At 42.2% G+C, this 20377-nt stretch overlaps 1 protein-coding gene across 3 annotated transcripts in view; it reads left to right on the top strand.

Annotated features, from left to right (window-relative positions):
* c1qtnf1 (C1q and TNF related 1) overlaps positions 1-17767 on the top strand; it is a 28738-nt gene extending 10971 nt beyond the window's left edge. For all 3 annotated transcript variants that reach the window (XM_064933729.1, XM_064933730.1, XM_064933731.1), the window contains 3 exons: positions 13229-13434; positions 13608-13735; positions 14787-17767. In XM_064933729.1, coding sequence (XP_064789801.1) covers positions 13229-13434; positions 13608-13735; positions 14787-15337 — 885 coding nt within the window. In that variant the 3' untranslated portion in view covers positions 15338-17767. The remainder of the gene's footprint in view (positions 1-13228; positions 13435-13607; positions 13736-14786) is intronic.
* The last annotated feature ends 2610 nt before the right edge of the window (positions 17768-20377 follow it).

Raw genomic sequence — 20377 nt, 5'->3', positions numbered from 1 at the left:
ATGGGTTATGCAACACAGTTTACAGTAAGGTCAGGACTGTGGTTGGAGATTTACCATTTTTCTCATGTTCCCTAAACTTGCTGGTCCGAAGCGTATGTCTGTGTGTGTGTATGCATGTGTGTGTATGTATGTACAGTGTGTGTGTGTGTGTGTGCGTGCGTGCGTGTGTGCATACATACAGTGTTTGTGAATATATACAGCATGTGTGTGTGTCTGCCACTGTAGTGTAAACATCTCTGGAGGGGATCCGGAGGAAAGAGGGGGGATGGTTAGGAAGATATCGGAAGTGGGATTGTAACCATGATAGGGGCTTGAAGAGGAACACCAACTCAAACACAAAATGAGGAATTGTCCTTTGTTCAAAATCATGTCTGTCTTATGAGAAAACTCGTAAACTGCATACTTTAGTATTTGAACACTGGTTTTGTTAGATATCAGCTTTGAATATTACATATTTATATTGCTAACATGATTTAGGAGAGGCATAAAGTGATATCTGGTTTGCTGTAAATAGTCACTCACAACCACTGTTTCCAATAAACAACAATGAGTTACATGGTCAAGTAAAATATACAGGGTCAATTCTGGAGCCAAGTGTGTGTTGTCTTGATGACAATGTAAAGAGTGGTGATTCATGTATGTTTACACAACAGTAAGATGGGATAAAATAGTTTTGGACTATTTTAGCCCATCTTACTGTTGTGTAAACACACATAAATCCCCAATAACCACTCTTTACATAATCATCAAGACAACACAACACACACTTAGCTCCAGAATGTTTGGTCATAGATGACAAAACAAGACAACCATTCCAAAAATGAACAGATATTCCTGTGAGCTGAATGAAATGTGAGTCTTTGTTGTTTGAGCATTGGGCAATTCCATCCCTCTTTTTCTTCAAAGTCAACCTCTGCGTCCCAAATTGCACCCGCTTCCCTATATAGTGCATTACTTTTGTCCAGGGCCCATAGGGCTCTGGTCAAAAGTAGTGCACTGTGAAGGGAATAGGATGCCATTTGGGATGTAAACTCTGTCTCTATTGATTGCCCCGTCCAACTCCTTCCGGATTAGAGAGAGGGGAGAACTAATCAGAGAACAGAGGGTAGACCTGGTCTACATCCCAAATGGCACCCTATTCCCTATATAGTGTACTACTTTTAGCCAGAGGGAATAGGGTGCCATTTGAGACAGATCCACTGCTCTGAACAAACAGATGTTATAGTGTTAGAGGTCAGGGGTCATAGACTGAACAAATCAGATTAGCTAGGCGATTAGAGTTTCAGCTGTGGTCACAATGCCTTTGAACCATAGGCATCATGTCCATAGGCGCACGAGGGCACATGCCCCCTTAGATCTGTCCTGTTTAAAAAAAAAGTCAGATGTTAAATGAATTACTAAACTAAATTATTATTTTTATAATTTATAAAGATTTGTCATCTGTATTTTGCGAAGTTTGATTGATTGATTGATTGATTGAAGGGGGCACACTGACTGGACCAGAATAGGGAGTGTACCCCCTCCCTATTCTCCCAGTAAGTGGTTCCTTCTAAGGTACACCATGGAGCAAAGATATGCTAGGCAGGGAGCTAGATAATCTAATGCCTGCAGACAGTGTCTTCAGGGGAGGGGAGAGTGTCAAGTGACACACACATTATTTGACTTGATTTTAGCTGCCAGTAATGGGCAGGACTCTCAGGAGGTGTGTTTGTAAATTAATTTGTAGCATACAGAGCTCGCCAGCTTGTTGTCCTAAAAACCCCAGAAATGAGTTACCTCTGGTTTGTTCAGGAAAAACAATGGGGAAAGAATAGGGTTTTGTGATAAATGCCGAAAATAAGGTCTGAGGTTAACACAGGCTTAGGATATCTTATACGTTTTGCTCTATGAGATAATATCAGTCAGTTAACATGACATTTATGAAATACGAATCATTTTATGTGCTTTGTGATTTTTTTGTATTACAGAAATGCTTCAAAATTCACAAAAGGTTACATTAGCTGGTGAAGATTATCTCACAAAATGTATAAGATCTCCTAAGCCTGTGTTTACCACAGACCTAATTTTCAGCGTTTATCCAAAAACCCTACAAAAACTCAATACATTTTCCCATAGCCTTTATCCAACAAACCATGGTGGAGATAGTTCCTACAAAAAGACGCCATTACTATTTATCTCTATTGATTCCTTCTTGATGAATAAATAAAACCAAAACGTTTTGTTGTTTCACTGTAATACTAGCCACATAGCAATTTTATGAAGTTGACTTTAGCTAGCTAAAGAGGTTCCCAAACTCCCAACCTCACACTGTAACAAATTGTTGTATAGATTTACAGCATTTTATCTTACAGATAGCTACTGTAATTATATATTACAGTACAGTACTGTAAAGTGCAATGCATTATGCGGGCTCAATGGCATTCCACTACACTAATTCTAGAAAGACAGCAGTCAGGTGTTCCAGTAATATGTTGTAAATTTGTGTTACATTAAAGGTCCTGTAAATCTACAGTAATTTACTGGCTTCTGTGCTGCCTAAAGGCTACTGTGCTACCAGTTAGAGTATCCTGTTTAACTATCTTCGCTGGCATGCATGCTTGCAAGGTTGCTAGACTTTAGAAAATACCAAAATGTCTTTAATTATGGGGTTATGTTGCTATATACCAGTGTGGCAGTTGTAATAAACTCTTCTAAGGCGTAAAAGTTCTTACAGAATCAATGTACATAATTCATTCAAATGACAATTGAACAGGTAAAGAGATATGCTTAGATAACCTATGTAGAAAATTATACATATTTTTACATAGAATTAGGCATAATGAATATGGCTTTAGATTGCAGGAAAAAGGGGTTTGAAAAATGCTTCCGGACCATCCCCCCTCCATCCTCACATACCTCGTGCCCCCTCTAAAATCATAGGTGCATGATGCCGCTGCTTTGAACTTCTCCAGATGCACCAGCAAGATTATTGTGCTCTTGAGGAGATCCAGTCTCACACCCATGCATGAACACACACACACACAAACTGATTATACTTTTTATATCTTCTATTTTGTTTCATTCGCTGGTGTCTTTTCTTTCTTCTTCCATCCTTTGTTAACAATGTAGCTACTGTTTATCCATTCTTTGTCTCCATTCTAAGACCTGTACCTTATCAGACCGTGTATAAACCTTCTCGGCCAGTACAAACAGACCCTTCTATTTGTGTTGATTGTCTGTTCGCTGGTTGCATCCCAAATGGCACCCTATTCCCTTTTTAGTACACTTATTTTAACCAGGGCCCATAGGGGTTCAAAGTAGTTCACCATATAGGGAATAGAGCACCATTTGGGACGCAACCTCTGTCTGATTTACTACCACAGTGGTTCACAGATATTTTGTTCAATGGTTAATTGGTAGTAGTGTTCTGTCTGGCCTGTTGACTTCAAAAGCACGGCTCTACTTACTGTACGTGTATGTGTGTGTGTGTGTGTGTGTGTGCGTGTGTGCGTGTGTGTGTGTGTGTGTGTGTGTGTGTGTGTGTGTGTGTGTGTGTGTGTGTGTGTGTCGTGTGTGTGTGTGTGTGTGTGTGTGTGTGTGTGTGTGTGTGTGTGTGTGTGTGTGTGTGTGTGTGTGTGTGTGTGTGTGTGTGTGTGTGTGTGTGTGTGTGTGTGTGGGTGGGTGGGTGCATGTGTGCGTGTGTGCATGTGTCTGTGCCACATATTTGTGTGTGTTGATGTGGTTGTGTGTGATGCTATGTTTTCTAAAGTGGTTGCTTTAAAAGCTGACCGCATGGCTTCGTTTTGGAAAACCATTTCAACCACATCGCATCACAGGAAACAAAATCAAACCCTGAAACAGTGACCCCCAGGTTAAAAGCGGCTGTGATGCTAGCAATTACCTTGTTACGGAGAAAGGAGAGTGTGTTTGTGTGTGCGTGCATATGTGTGTGTGTTGTAAATCCAGACTTTAGAGGGATACGATCTCCTAATTGGATAAGAAAAACAATCAAGCCCTACCATTACACTGAAAGGTAATGCTCTACCCTGTATTTCACTGAATGGATCACAGGCAATTGACCACTTCCTTTGATAATGGACGGCAGTCTTTCAGTCCCAAATGGCACTCTATTGCATTTATAGAGCCCTACTTTTGACCAGGGGCCACTACTGTACATAGGGAATAGGGTGCCATTTGGTACTCACACTCTGGTAAAACGAAGTGAAACTTTCTGTCAAATTGCAGAGGAAGTCATTATTTGATTGAGGATAAAAAAGATCAGTGGCCATTTAAGTGAGTGGCTGTTTTAAAGTGGATTTTTAAGGTTAGGGTTATGTCCTCTCGTCATTATATTTGTAGATGCACACAGTCTAAATATCATATTGTATTGTATTACAACTTATTGTATGACGCTGCAATATTTCTTGTTATGTCTATATCAAATATACACTGAATGTACAAAACATTAAGAACACCTTCCTAATATTGAGTTGTATCCACCTTGCCCTCGGGAACAGCCTCAATTCGTTGGGGCGTGGACTCTACAAGGTGCCGAAGCGTTACACAGGGATGCTGGCCCTTGTTGACTCCAATGTTTCCCACAGTTGTCAAGTTGGCTGGATGTCATTTGGGTGGTGCCGGTTCCGGTTCTTGACACAAACCGGTGCGCCTGGCACCCCCTGAATGGCACACATACACAATCCCTGACTCAAGGCTTCTTTAACCTGTTTCCTCCCCTTCATCTACATTGATTGAAGTAGATTTAAGTGACATCAATAAGGGATCATAGCTTTCACCTGGATTCACCAGGTCAGTCTATTTCATGGAAAGAGCAGGCATTCTTAATGTTTTGTACACTCAGTGTATGTCTATATTCAATGTCAAAACAGCAGCAGACAAAAATACACATACTGTGAGAAACAAATACAATGCCAGGAGCCATAAAACAATGCCAGGAGCCATAATACAATGCCAGGAGCCATAAAAAATATGCCATATACTTTTAGACCACCAGAATAGCCTTAAATAGTTGCCAAATATATGTGCTGCCTGTACACACACACATCCCTTGATATGTATGGAAAAACAACATCCCATACATACAGTGCCTTGCGAAAGTATTCGGCCCCCTTGAACTTTGCGACCTTTTGCCACATTTCAGGCTTCAAACATAAAGATATAAAACTGTATTTTTTTGTGAAGAATCAACAACAAGTGGGACACATTCATGAAGTGGAACGACATTTATTGGATATTTCAAACTTTTTTAACAAATCAAAAACTGAAAAATTGGGTGTGCAAAATTATTCAGCTCCTTTACCTTCAGTGCAGCAAACTCTCTCCAGAAGTTCAGTGAGGATCTCTGAATGATCCAATGTTGACCGAAATGACTAATGATGATAAATACAATCCACCTGTGTGTAATCAAGTCTCCGTATAAATGCACCTGCACTGTGATAGTCTCAGAGGTCCGTTAAAGGCGCAGAGAGCATCATGAAGAACAAGGAACACACCAGGCAGGTCCGAGATACTGTTGTGAAGAAGTTTAAAGCCGGATTTGGATACAAAAAGATTTCCCAAGCTTTAAACATCCCAAGGAGCACTGTGCAAGTGATAATATTGAAATGGAAGGAGTATCAGACCACTGCAAATCTACCAAGACCTGGCCGTCCCTCTAAACTTTCAGCTCATACAAGGAGGACTGATCAGAAATGCAGCCAAGAGGCCCATGATCACTCTGGATGAACTGCAGAGATCTACAGCTGAGGTGGGAGACTCTGTCCAACAATCAGTCGTATATTGCACAAATCTGGCCTTTATGGAAGAGTGGCAAGAAGAAAGCCATTTCTTAAAGATATACATAAAAAGTGTTGTTTAAAGTTTGCCACAAGCCACCTGGGAGACACACCAAACATGTGGAAGAAGGTGCTCTGGTCAGATGAAACCAAAATTGAACTTTTTGGCAACAATGCAAAACATTATGTTTGGCGTAAAAGCAACACAGCTCATCACCCTGACCACACCATCCCCACTGTCAAACATGGTGGTGGCAGCATCATGGTTTGGGCCTGTTTTTCTTCAGCAGGGACAGGGAAGATGGTTAAAATTGATGGGAAGATGGATGGAGCCAAATACAGGACCATTCTGGAAGAAAACCTGATGGAGTCTGCAAAAGACCTGAGACTGGGACGGAGATTTGTCTTCCAACAAGACAATGATCCAAAACAAAAATCAAAATCTACAATGGAATGGTTCAAAAATAAACATATCCAGGTGTTAGAATGGCCAAGTCAAAGTCCAGACCTGAATCCAATCGAGAATCTGTGGAAAGAACTGAAAACTGCTGTTCACAAATGCTCTCCATCCAACCTCACTGAGCTCGAGCTGTTTTGCAAGGAGGAATGTGAAAAAATTTCAGTCTCTCGATGTGCAAAACTGATAGAGACATACCCCAAGCGACTTACAGCTGTAATCGCATCAAAAGGTGGCGCTACAAAGTATTAACTTAAGGGGGCTGAATAATTTTGCACGCCCAATTTTTCATTTTTTGATTTGTTAAAAAAGTTTGAAATATCCAATAAATGTCGTTCCACTTCATGATTGTGCCCCACTTGTTGTTGATTCTTCACAAAAAAATACAGTTTTATATCTTTATGTTTGAAGCCTGAAATGTGGCAAAAGGTCGCAAAGTTTAAGGGGGCCGAATACTTTCGCAAGGCATTGTATGTATGTATGTATGTATGTATGTATGTATGTATGTATGTATGTATGTCAAGATGACGCCGAAGAACATGGCGGAATTTTTACTCCCAACCAATTGTGATATTTTGTTAGTTTTTTGCATTTTGTGTAACTTATTTTTTAACTTATTGTGTACATAATGTTGCCGCTACCGTCTTTTATGACCAAAAATAACATCTGGACATGAGAACAGCGATTACTCACCACGGACTGGAAAAAACTTTTTCCTTTAACGAGTCCGACGAGAAGGATATCCTGCTTTCACTGGAACAGGCCCAGATCCCCGCCTTTTGCGTGAAGAAAAGACGCAGGAAAAGGGGCCGCTGATCGGGCAGCCTTCTGAGAATCCGTAGGCGAGCAGGTAAACTCCCACTGCCATCCATTCTCCTTGCTAATGTGCAATCATTGGAAAATAAAATGTATGACCTACGATTAAGATTATCCTACCAATGGGACATCATAAACTGTAACATCTTATGTTTCACTGAGACATGGCTGAACAACGACACGGACAATATAGAGGTAGCGGGATTTTCCATGTACCGGCAGAACAGAGACGCTACCTCTGGTAAGACGAGGGGTGGGGGTGTGTGTCTATTTGTCAATAACAGCTGGTGTGCGATGTCTAATATTAAAGAAGTCTCAATGTATTTTTCGCCTAAGGTAGAGTAGCTTATGACAAGCTGTAGACCACACTATCTACCAAGAGAGTTCTCATCCAAATTATTTGTAGCCATCTATTTAACACCACAGAATGAAGCTGGCACTAAAACCCCTCTCAACCAACTCTGTAAGGCCATAAGCAAAGAAGAAAATGCTCACCCAGAAGCAGCCCTCCTAGTGGCCGGGGACTTTAATGCAGGCAAACTTAATTCAGTTTTACCAGAGAAAAAATAAATCCTAGACCACCTTTACTCCACACAAAGAGATGCATACAAAGCTCTCCTCCGCCCCCTGTTTGGCAAATCTGACCACAATTCTATCCTTCTGATTATATATATCAAATTCTCCAGTGTTATTTAGTCTTCCCAATTCTGGCATGATAACAATAATTTAAACAGGTTAAGAATCACAGATGGAATCCCAGGACACGTTCTCAAAGCATGCACAGGCCAGCTGGCAGATGTCTTCCCAAACATTTTCAATCTCTCCTTGTCCCAGTCTGTAATTCCAACATGTTTCAAGCTAACCACTATTGTCCCTGTTCCCAAGAGCTCCAAGGTAACTTGCCTAAATGACTATCGCCCTGGAGCACTCACTTCTGTAATTATGAAGTGCTTTGAAAAGCTGATCATGGCACACATCTACAACATCATCCCAGACACCCTAGACTCACTCCAATTCACATACCGCTCCAACAGATCCACAGAATACGCCATTTCAATTGCACTTCACACTGTCCTCTCCTTCCTGGACAAGACGGGAAATAACTGTGTGAGAATGCTGTTCATAGACTACAGCTCAGCGTTCAACACCATAGTCCCCTCCAAGCTCATCACCAAGCTAGGGCCCCTGGGACTGAACCCCTCCCTCTGCATCTGGATCCTGGACTTCCTGACGGGCCAGACACAGGTGGTAAGGGTAGGCAACAACACCTCCCCCACACTGGCCCTCAGCACAGGGGCCCCTCAGGGGTGTGTACTTAGTCCCCTTCTGTACTCCCTGTTCACCCATGACTGTGTGGCTGTGCATGACTCCAACACCATCAAGTGTTCTGACGATACGACATTGGTATGCCTGATCACCAACTATGATGAGTCAGCCTACAGGGAGAAGGTCAGAGACTTAGCCCTGTGGTACCAGGACAACAACCTCCCTCTCAACATCAGTAAGACCAAGGAGCTGATTGTGGACTATTGGAGAAAGAGGGGAGCGAACACCCCATCCACATCGACGGGGCTTTTGTGGAGATGGTCGAGAGCTTCAAGTTCCTTGGCGTCTATATCACTAACATTTACATTTAAGTCATTTAGCAGACGCTCTTATCCAGAGCGACTTACAAATTGGTGACATCCAGTGGAACAGCCACTTTACAATAGTGCATCTAAATCATTTAAGGGGGGGGGGGATGAGAAGGATTACTTATCCTATCCTAGGTATTCCTTGAAGAGGTGGGGTTTCAGGTGTCTCCGGAAGGTGGTGATTGACTCCGCTGTCCTGGCGTCGTGAGGGAGTTTGTTCCACCATTGGGGGGCCAGAGCAGCGAACAGTTTTGACTGGGCTGAGCGGGAACTGTACTTCCTCAGTGGTAGGGAGGCGAGCAGGCCAGAGGTGGATGAACGCAGTGCCCTTGTTTGGGTGTAGGGCCTGATCAGAGCCTGGAGGTACTGCGGATTTAACATGGTCCACCCACACCCACACAGTTGTGAATAGGACATGGTAGGGCCTCTTCCCCCTCAGGAGGCTGAAAAGATTTGGCATGGGCCCTCAGATCCTCAAAAAGTTATACAACTTCACCATCAAGAGCATTTTAACGTGATGCATCTCCGCAATTGCACCGCCCTTGACTGCAAAGCGCTACAAACGGTGGTGCAGACAGCCCAGTACATCACTGGCGCCAAGCTCCCTGCCATCCAGGACCTTTACACCAGGCAGTGTCAGAGGAAGGCCCAAAAAACTGCCAAAGACTCCAGCCACCGAAACCATAGACTGCTCAATCTGCTGCCCTTTGCAAAACGATACCGGAGCATCGGCTCTTGGACCAAAAGGCTCAGAGACAGCTTCTACCCCTAACCCATAAGACTGCTAAATAACCAGTCTGCTAAAAAGGAAATGAATGGTACCCAAACTATCACACACTCACTAGACTTTACATACAGTCCACTATATACATACTCACTCACACACACTACACTGACACAAAACCCTTACACATAGCACACACACGCATACCGAGGCAACACACACACAAACACGCACACACACACACACACACACACACACACACACACACACACACACACACACACACACACACACACACACACACACACACACACACACACACACACACACACACACACACACACACACACACACACATTTACACTTCCTAATTTGTAAATTGCAAATGTTGTGCAAAGCTGTCATCAAGGCAAAGGGTGGCTATTTGAAGAATCTCAAATATAAAATCTATTTTGATTTGTTTAACACTTTTTTGGTTACTACATTATTCCATATGTGTTATTTCATAGTTTTGAGGTCTTCACTATTATTCTACAATGTAAAAATATTAAAATTAAAGAAAAACCCTTGAATGAGAAGGTGTTCTAAAACTTTTGACCGGTAGTGTATACAGTTGAAGTCGGAGGTTTACATATACCTTAGTCAAATACATTTAAACTAACTTTTTCACAATTCCTGACATTTAATCCTTGTAAAAATTCCCTGTCTTAGGCCAGTTAGGATCACCAATTTATTTTAAGAATGTGAAATGTCAGAATAATAGTAGAGAGAATGATTTATTTCATCTTTCATCACATTCCCAGTGGGTCAGAAGTTTACATACACTCAATTAGTCTTTGGTAACATTGCTTTTAAATTGTTTAACTTGGGTCAAATGTTTCGGGTAGCCTTCCACAAGCTTCCCACAATAAGTTGGGTGAATTTTGGCATAGTCCTCCTGACAGAGCTGGTGTAACTGAATAAGGTTTATAGGCCCCCTTGCTCGCACACACTTTTTCAGTTCTGCCCACAAATTTTCTATAGGGTGGAAAAAGTCCCTCTTTGCCATGAAAATGAACTGAATCCCCAAAACCATTTCCCCTGCATTTCTGCCCTGCCACAAAAGGACCAGCTGACATCATGTCAGTGATTTTCTCGTTAACACAGGTGTGAGTGTTAACGATGACAAGGCTGGAGATCACTCTGTCATGCTGATTGAGTTCGAATAACAGACTAGAAGCTTCAAAAGGAGGGTTGTGCTTGGAATCATTGTTCTTCCTCTGTCAAACATGGTTGCCTGCAAGGAAACATGTGCCGTCATCATTGCTTTGCACAAAAAGGGCTTCACGGGCAAGGATATTGCTGGCAGGAAAATTGCACATAAATCAACCATTTATCGGATCATCAAGAACTTCAAGGAGAGCGGTACAACTGTTGTGAAGAAGGCTTCAGGGCGCCCAAGAAAGTCCAGCAAGCGCCAGGAGCATCTCCTAAAGTTGATTCAGCTGCGGCATCAGGGCACCACCAGTACAGAGCTTGCTCAGGAATGGCAGCAGGCAGGTGTGAGTGCATCTGCACGCACAGTGAGGAGAAGACTATTGGAGATGGCCTGTTGTCAAGAAGGGCAGCAAAGAAGAAGAAGCCACTTCTCTCCAGGAAAAACATCAGGGACAGACTGATATTCTGCAAAAGGTACAAGGATTGGACTGCTGAGGACTGGGGTAAAGTCATTTTCTCTGATGAATGCCTTTTCCGATTGTTTGGGGCATCCGGAAAAAAAGCTTGTCTGGAGAAGACAAGGTGAGTGCTACCATCAGTCCTGTGTCATGCCAACAGTAAAGCATCCTGAGACCACTCATGTGTGGGGTTGCTTCTCAGCCAAGGGAGTGGGCTCACTCAAAATTTGCAGAAGAAAACAGCCATGAATAAAGAATGGTATCAACACATCCTCCGAGAGCAACTTCTCCCAACCATCCAGGAACAGTTTGGTGACGAACAATGCCTTTTCCAGCCTGATGGAGCACCTTGCCATAAGGCAAAAGTGATAACTAAGTGGCTCGGGGAACAAAACATCAATATTTTGGGTCCATGGCCAGGAAACTCCCCAGACCTGAATCCCATTGAGTATTTGTGGTCAATCCTCAAGAGGCGGGTGGACAAGCAAAAACCCACAAATTCTGACAAACTCCAAGAATTGATTATGCAAGAATGGGCTGCCATCAGTCAGGATGTGGCCCAGAAGTTAATTGACAGCATGCCAGGATTGCAGATGTCTTGGAAAAGAAGGGTCAACACTGCAAATATTGACTCTTTGCATCAACTTCATGTAATTGTCAACAAAAGCCTTCGACACTTATGAAATGCTTGTAATTATACTTCAGTATTCCATAGTAACATCTGACAAAAATGTCTAAAGACAATGAGGCAGCAGACTTTGTGAAAATTAATATTTGTGTCATTCTTAAATATTTTGGCCACAACTGTACTTTACTGTATTCTACTCTACTCTACTGTACTGTACTTTACTGTGCTCTATTGAGCTTTACTGTGGTGTACTTTGATGTCCAAGTTTGTGAAACATAGACGTCTATGATTGGTTCAGATTTGTTCCGGCCCAGACCAACCATATTTGGTCTTGTTTGGGTGCAAAGACATTAAAATAATAGCCAGTGTGTAGAATAATACCCACATATGCAAAGGAGGATATTGGATACCTTTGTGTACCTATTTAGGATACATCACCATGAAGAAAATGATATCTATAATTCTGCATTTCTGTGTAAAACAGATCAGGGACGCATGACAAAATTCCGTTATCGCAATTCCCTTACCAGGTGTAAATCCACTTCACTTACTGTAGTTTAATAACCAAAATAGTTTTTTTCAAAGTCAATGTGTCATGTCATAGCTGACTCCCCATTCTTTCTGCAGACATAATTAAATAATATTTCAGTGCAAATATTTATTTGGGAAACATGGACACATAAAAAACTGAGTGAGATTTTACAGAGATTCTGTTACCAAAGTTTGCATCTGCACAGTTCTTTTGTAAAATGTTCAGTGCAAAATGTTAAAAGTATTTATTGTGCATAGAGTTGTATGGTTTGTTAAACTTTGAAATCAATGGTTTTGAGTCTCAGCGCTTTTACTTTACTGTGGAATTGACATTATAAGTTATATTCTTCAAGAATTATAGGGTATATATCATTTCTTAGTCCAAAAATGGATGTAGTAACTAAGGATTCTAGCTTTAAAGAAGTTCAAAGACAATCATATTCTCCAGCATAATTTCTCTTGAGTTAGGCTAATGTGTGGAAATGTGTGTTTTTATTTATTTACTTTTTACTCTGAGAGTACAGTCTGTCTCCGTCTCAAATGATGCCATATTCCCTATATAGTGCACCACTTTTGACCAGAGCCCTTGTAAAACATAATGCACTATATAGTGACATTTGGGACGCACACTGTTGTTGTTTGTCATATTGAGGTGTCAAAGCCATCCAAGTGAAAACAGATAAGAATATATGAGTTTGGTTTATCCCACAAACACATTATGTAGCAGGCCAACCACTCTGTCTCCAGAGACACGAGGTCTGTCCCCAACTTCACCGATTATGTAGTAATCACTGTCCTAAAGAAAGAAAGAAAGAGGTCTATTCATGGCAAAACGAAAGTGCATAACAACCTTTTTTTTATGGATGAATCTCAATTGTATCTCCTTGATTTCCTGTGTCCTCTCTCCTCCTCTCCTTCTCAAAGTACATTGGAGAAGATATGTAGTTAATTACCATATGAGCTCAATCATTTCCTGATTATGACTGATGTCACTTCCTGTTTCCCGAAGATGACAGTGCGGGGTGGGCAGCCGCCCTCTGCCCTGTGTGCGTGGGTGGTACTGCTCCTGTTGGTGGTCTCAGGTGAACCCTACCGGACCCCCTATGACCAGGAACAAGACCAGAACAGAGACAGGGACAGTGAGACAACAAACCTCAGGACAGACCCTAGAACAGACCCCAGGACAAACACCAGGGTCTACCACAGAGATGTCAGGTACTACTGCTTACTACTCCTACATACTACCCCTCTGAGTGGCACCCCATTCTCTATATAGTGCACTACTATTGACCAGGGTCCCTATATGGGCCAAAAGTATTGCACAAAATAGGGAATAGGTTGCCATTTGGGATGTATCCATTGACATTGTTTTCTATTGCCCCTGGTAGTGAAGTGAGGGGTAAAGACTGTCGGCGGTGTTGTGACCCTGGAGAGCAGCCCCCACATCATTATTCCAACCCCCACTACCCACAACAGTACCAAGCGGTGCCACAGATCAACATCACCATCCTCAAAGGTAGGTTGGTCACCTGCACTACTACTGACTACCACATTAAGTTAAGTGAACTTACGTACTTAAACTTAACCTTGTTCCCAGGCTCAATTTCTGAGGAGAGATGGTTGGTGGACGCAATTAACTTGAACTTAACTTCAACCGTTTGGAGAACCTGAATCACTGGGGGACAGCACTTTTCATTTAAAGGGTTGCAAGAACATCAAATTAGTGGTCCAGTGTAGCAGAAAGCAGATTGGTTCATTTGCCTTAAAGGTAAAGGGCCGAATAGCAAATGGGTCTGAAGTTAGCAACTGAAGCTCGCAACTAGCAACTACACACAAGGCTTTCGAGAGTCAGTGAGCCTCTCATACCTTTCTAACCAGAATAATGTCTCTGCCAAGATCAGTTCAGGGTCAGGCTAAACCACACAGGCATGCAGGGTCTTTGGCAAGCAGGATGAGCTTGGTGACTCTCCACAAAGATGAGAGGGGACAAACGCTTTGGGTTTGTGGGCAAGTTAATTGTTCCCCAGGGTTAGGAAAAGTAGTGGGTTAGGACTCACTGGTGGGCTGTGAAACGTTTTACTGGGTCTCAGCTTTAAAACTGGACTGTGTCTGCATTCCAAATGGCACCCTATTGCATACATAGTGCCTATGGGTCCTGGTCAAAATAAGTACACTATATAAGGAATAAGGTGTAATTTGGGACTCAAGTTGTGTTTTGGGGGATAATGATGAGGCGATTAAAGGCTTTGGGCGAAAACATGTTTGGGAACCAGTGGGTTAGGAGAGGGGACAACAGCTGTGGGTATTTGTATCTGCCGCGTTGTACATCTTGGATGCTGAGAATGTGAAAACAGATGTGGTACTGTAACTGTTATGGTGAATGACCACTAGCTATGCAAAGCAGTGGGCAAATCTGTGTCAGACACAAACACAATAATTGATCTGTAGTCTTACCTTAAACCATGACCTTTGACTGCATTCACTGACCTGAGGTATTCTCTTCTTATTGCCTTGAAAAGCTGCATGTACTGGAGTTTTACTAACATTTCTACTTCTTCCTCCTCCAGGTGAGAAGGGGGACAGCGGCCAGCGAGGACCGTACGGTAAATCCGGTAAGTCTGGCCAATCCGGTCCCCGAGGGCCCAACGGCATCAGGGGCACCAAAGGGAGCATAGGGACCCCGGGTGAACCCTGCAAGGCCCAGTACGCTGCTTTCTCCGTGGGCCGCAAGAAAGCCATCCACTCCAACGACTACTACCAGACCTTAGTGTTCGACACCGAGCTCGTCAACCTCTACGGCCACTTCAACATGTTCACCGGCAAGTTCTACTGCTACGTGCCAGGGGTCTACTACTTCAGCCTGAACGTGCACACGTGGAACCAGAAGGAGACGTATGTGCACGTGATGCATAATGAGAGGGAGGTGGTGATCCTGTACGCTCAGCCCAGTGACCGGAGTATCATGCAGAGCCAGAGCCTGATGCTAGAGCTGGAGAGAGAGGACCAGGTGTGGGTCAGGCTGTTCAAAGGGGAGAGAGAGAACGCCATCTTCAGTGATGACTTTGATACCTATGTCACTTTCAATGGACACCTCATCAAGCCAAAGAGCGAGGGATAGGAGGAGGGGGACAGTTGCATCTATGTCCCAGGTGGCACCCTTTTCCATATATAGTGCACTACTTTTGAGCAGAGCCATATGGGCCCTGGTCAAAAGTAGTGTACTATATAGGGGAGAATAGGGTGCTATTTGAGATGTAGACAGGGTTGTGGGCTTGTGTGATATTATGGACATGTGTGAAACGAGATGGAGACACAATCAGAAGAGTGATTGGTTCACAGTTCATAGTAGAATATCTCCTTAATTTTCTTATTGTGTCTTTTAATACATGTATTTTATATAACATAATCCAGATAGCAAAATATATATTTTGAGAAGTAAACCAAGCCAAGTCTTAATCTAGCAAAAACATGTTGCACACACAGTCCAATAAAGATTGAGGATCTTTTGGATGTTTTGTCAGGAACCAAACAAAATGAATTCAAGATCGTCACTGTTGTGTTGTTGAGTTTAAAGTGCCTTGAGGGTGTGAAGAAGTGTCCTGCATCTGCAGCCATCACATAGCTGTACCCTTTGGCCAGTAAACCTTAAAAAGTACTCCATGTCCCCTGGCAGCACTAAGTGTACATCCCAAATGGCACTCTACTCCATATATTTTGCACTACTTTTGACCAGAACCCTATGGAGCCTGATGAAAATTAGTGCAATAAATAGGGAATGGGTGCCATTTGGGATGGAGACCATTTTATGAATTATGTATTTTGTGTGATGGAAAGTATTATAATTCTTACCAAGTTTGCACTCAGATAAACCATATGTTAGGTTAAGAGCACCCATCATAGCGTTCAAATGCAGAGGTAGCGATAGAACATATTTTTGAGTTACACAAAAAGGCTATTAAATTACACTGTAAACATATCCTAAAACAAGTATTGATAGGGCTTACCCAGGAAAAACTTCCATAAAGGACCAGTTCACAGTGAACAGGAGATGGAGCACTTTATATCTTGTTATTCAGGCTTTATTCCCTGACTGGATGAACTACACAGGTATACTTCATATATCATAAAACATTTCATACAACCTGGACTAGATAAAGCAACAGGTGCTAGAAGTGAATGAGACAAAGCATGGCATAGCTGTACATTCATTCACATAGCTGCATTCTGGTTGTTCAGTGACTGTGGACATTCAAAACCTGAAACAAACCTCTTTCCATTCAGATAGAAAAGGTCACTCCATTTCTGCAGTGTTGTCTGTCTGACATTTGTAGACTGTAGTCAGCCCTGTCTGTGGAGTTATTGTACTAGGGTGGGGTTGCCCTTTGATTATTTGAATAAAAAACCCAGCGCCAATATTGACAACATTGGTCCAGTGTGGATGTAACCCAGTCTCCATAATACAACAATAGACTCAGATTTACTGAAGATACAATATCAGTTTAGCAAAAATGGAAATGATAATCGCATAGGGCAAAATCAGTTACATATACAATAATAATACTACATGGTGCTTTAACTGTTCAATGGTGCTGTTTAGATTTGAGCAACAATCAATATATATATATTATTGAGTTATGCAAAGTATTTGATATATACTATGTTTTTAGTTTTTTTATATAATGTATTGTCAATAAAAACGTGTTAGACCTCAGTGGTGTAGAAAATATCTACCAAAATATGAAATACTTAAACAAAATATTTTTCCACAAGCCAGTATTCACTTTCCATGAAACCTTGAGTCATTGAAAATGTCCAGGGTGGTTTCAGAAATATTATATTTGTATACGAGTTGACGTCCCTAGAGCTCACTGTTAACTGCCAAGGCCCCATTCCAAACCAAACCCCCACACCCTATCCCTGCATCTTAGTTGGGCCCTGTTCAAAACCAAACCCCCACACCCTATCCCTGTGCCCTAGATGGTCCATGTTCCAAACCAAAACAAACCCTCACAACCTATGTCCTAGTTGGGCCCCGTTCCAAACCAAACCCTTATACCCAATCAATGGGTCCTAGTTAGGTCCTTGTGCAAACCAAACCCTCACACATTTTTAACATTTATATTTTAGTAGACAATCTTATCTAGATCTACTTAATGAGTGCATATATTTTCATACTGGTCCACCATGGGAGTCAAACCCACAATGCTTTCATGCTCTACCAACGATCCATGGGTCTTAGTTGACTATCCCTCATGGTTCTGAAGGGCCTCTTTTCAAACCAAACCATCACATGAAAAGATGATCTAGGGAGAAAGGCCAGATATTGAATTTGGTCTGGAATTAGATCCCAGGAAATACTTAGCCGAGACCAGAATTGCCATAAAATGTTTTAGTGCCTGCAGACATACATGTTTTCTATAGTAAACTGTTTGACTAAGGCTGTTCAGCCACTATGCATTGTTTAAAAGTAGTTTTGATACAATCAAGTTGAGTATGTATATGGACCATATTCATTAAAAAGACAAATAAATAATGTTCTGTTGTTTGAGTGATAGGGTGCATGACATATATGGTGGTTTTCATGCTTGTTTAGTTGTGTGTGTGTGTGTGTGTGTGTGTGTGTGTGTGTGTGTGTGTGTGTGTGTGTGTGTGTGTGTGTGTGTGTGTGTGTGTGTCTGTGTGTCTGTGTGTGTGTGTGTGTGTGTGTGTGTGTGTGTGTGTGTGCCTGTATTATATAGGGTGTGTTTCTACTTCTCCAGGCTATTTGATGGTGTGTAGCTGCCAAACTTTCTCGGTGGACACAGAGGAATGTGCTTGGGAGAACAAAGCACACCAACCCAAACCCAGACCCAACCTGTAGACAGCAAATATTATGTCTCTGTCTTTCTTAGTTACTACTTCCTCTCTCTGTCCCTCTCTCTCATTCTCTATGCCCACATAGGCACATATGCATGCAGTAGTCATGCACACACACACACACACACACACACACACACACACACACACACACACACACACACACACACACACACACACACACACACACACACACACAGAGATAAGAGCAATTTTGAAATGTCATGACTGTTTTGACAGTAAAACCATTGAATCATTTCTATAGGCTCCTGGCTTTGCAGAGGTCTTCTTCTGCCCTCTTGTGGCTTGGATTGGTAAAGCAGCTCTGTGTTTGATCCTGACCAATTCCCTGTCCTATCCTGGCCTGTCTTGGCTCAATCCCAGCACTCCTCTTGTTCAACACACACACACTTCACAAACACACTGTCAGCACTACACTACCCCCCCCCCCCCCCATACACACACACCCACCCCGTACACCCTCGCCTCAGTATCTCTGGCCTCCAGCCATTTAGCCACTAGCAAGAATGAGCTGCAAAATACAGGCATAAAAAAACTGGAAGAAAAGGAGACACCAGAAGTCTTTTTTTCCCTCCCCTCCTCCTTGTCTCACTCTCTCCTTCTCTCTTCCCTTGATGAAGATAAGTGATTTAAAAAGCTTTTACCCGTGGGGGTAGAGTGAACCGAGTATAAATAAGCTATGAGAATAGATTAGTGTGTAGGGGTAATCAGCAGATGCCGGAGCCAGGGAATCTCCCAAGCGCAGCATAAATGCATAGAGAAAGATGGCAGCTAAAATGGCTGACACCATTTTAGCTGACCACATCACTCACACAGGGAGATATCACTGTCTGTACGGGGTGGTTAGCAATGGGGTCTACGTTTTGTACTACCTACCAGTAGAGCTGTTAGCTTTAACTCTCTGAATTTACTCTAATCTTTTTCTATTGGAGTAAAATGGTCCTGTGTTTACTTACAGGTGAAATGCTGAAGTTGTGGTTGGAAGATTCTCCAACAATGCAGAGTGAAGAGTATAAGAAATGTTTTTTCCTCTGAGTGGCAGTGTTGGGTGTTGTAATGAGCTTCAAATGCTAGGGTTAGTGTTCAATCAAAACCCAAGCCTCAACCCTAGCGTCATGTCCACCTCCCAGTTTCCTCAACGCTTACGGTAATCCTCTCCTCTCAAGCTGTTATATAGAGAAATCCATGACTTTTAAATCATCATAACCACACTCTCACTTCAGGCGGTATACCGTATTTTACTATATACCGGTATAGACGCACGGACCAGTTTTTGTTTTTACTCTACCTTGTATAAGTGTGTGTCAAAGTTTGGTTTGTTAAAATGTGTTACACTACTCTGCCGTGTGTAATGTCTGTTTTTATAGTTTATTTGTTTGCTACTTGAGTCATCTCTCTCCTATCTCCTTCCACACACACCAAGCCCCGCCCCCTTTCACTCAACCGGTCACAACCACTTGCAGTGATAGTCTGCATAGTCAATGCCACAGATGCAACAATATGTTGGTGACAACAATGCTGCTTTCCACTTTGCTTATTAATATATATATATATATATATATATCCATGAGCATACTATAATTACACAATTCATTTCTGTATCTTACTGTCTGCAAACACCTAGCTAGTTTGGATTTTCTTAGCAAGTTGTAGCTAAAATAAATTGTGGTAACCACTAATGTTAATCTATAGTTAGCTTGATAGCTAGCCAGCTGGCTAGCTAGCTAAATGTACTTAGAGCAACGTAGCTAGCTAGTTGATACAGCCTGGTACCAGTGCCGAGGAGTATTCTACGAAACAAGCTAGATCTATTCAGGGTTTTCTAACCAGCTTCACGTTCCTTAAATCACGGCTCAGTGATTTCGTGCAGGGTAAGTGGAGGTAGCCGTGAGTTAGCCTGCCCTGGAACAGGGTAGTTCTGAAGGATTGGTTGCCATAGAAATATGCCTGTCTAAATTTGAGCCACTTTCGTATGACCCATTATCGTTGATCCAGAAAGGAAAAGGCGAAGCAAGAGGGATATTGGAACTGTGAGGTCAATGAGAGAGTCAATTGGCTTATTTCCTAAGTGTAGCTTCTTTGATCGAATAGAGGTTTCGTAATGATTAGGCTGTTACAAGTGTTCTGATATAAGTAGGACCTGTGACATACTGGCAAATTGGAGAAAAAACATTTTATATTGGAGTTGTGCCTAGTCGTCACCAGTTACCTCAGTCACAAAGTCATAAACCCCGTCTATTTCTACAATTCCTTTTCTTGAAATGTGATTCTAACCCTAACT

This window comes from Oncorhynchus masou, chromosome 24 (genome assembly GCF_036934945.1).
Source record: "Oncorhynchus masou masou isolate Uvic2021 chromosome 24, UVic_Omas_1.1, whole genome shotgun sequence".
NCBI lineage: Eukaryota > Metazoa > Chordata > Actinopteri > Salmoniformes > Salmonidae > Oncorhynchus > Oncorhynchus masou.
This window is presented reverse-complemented; position numbering and strand designations above follow the sequence as displayed.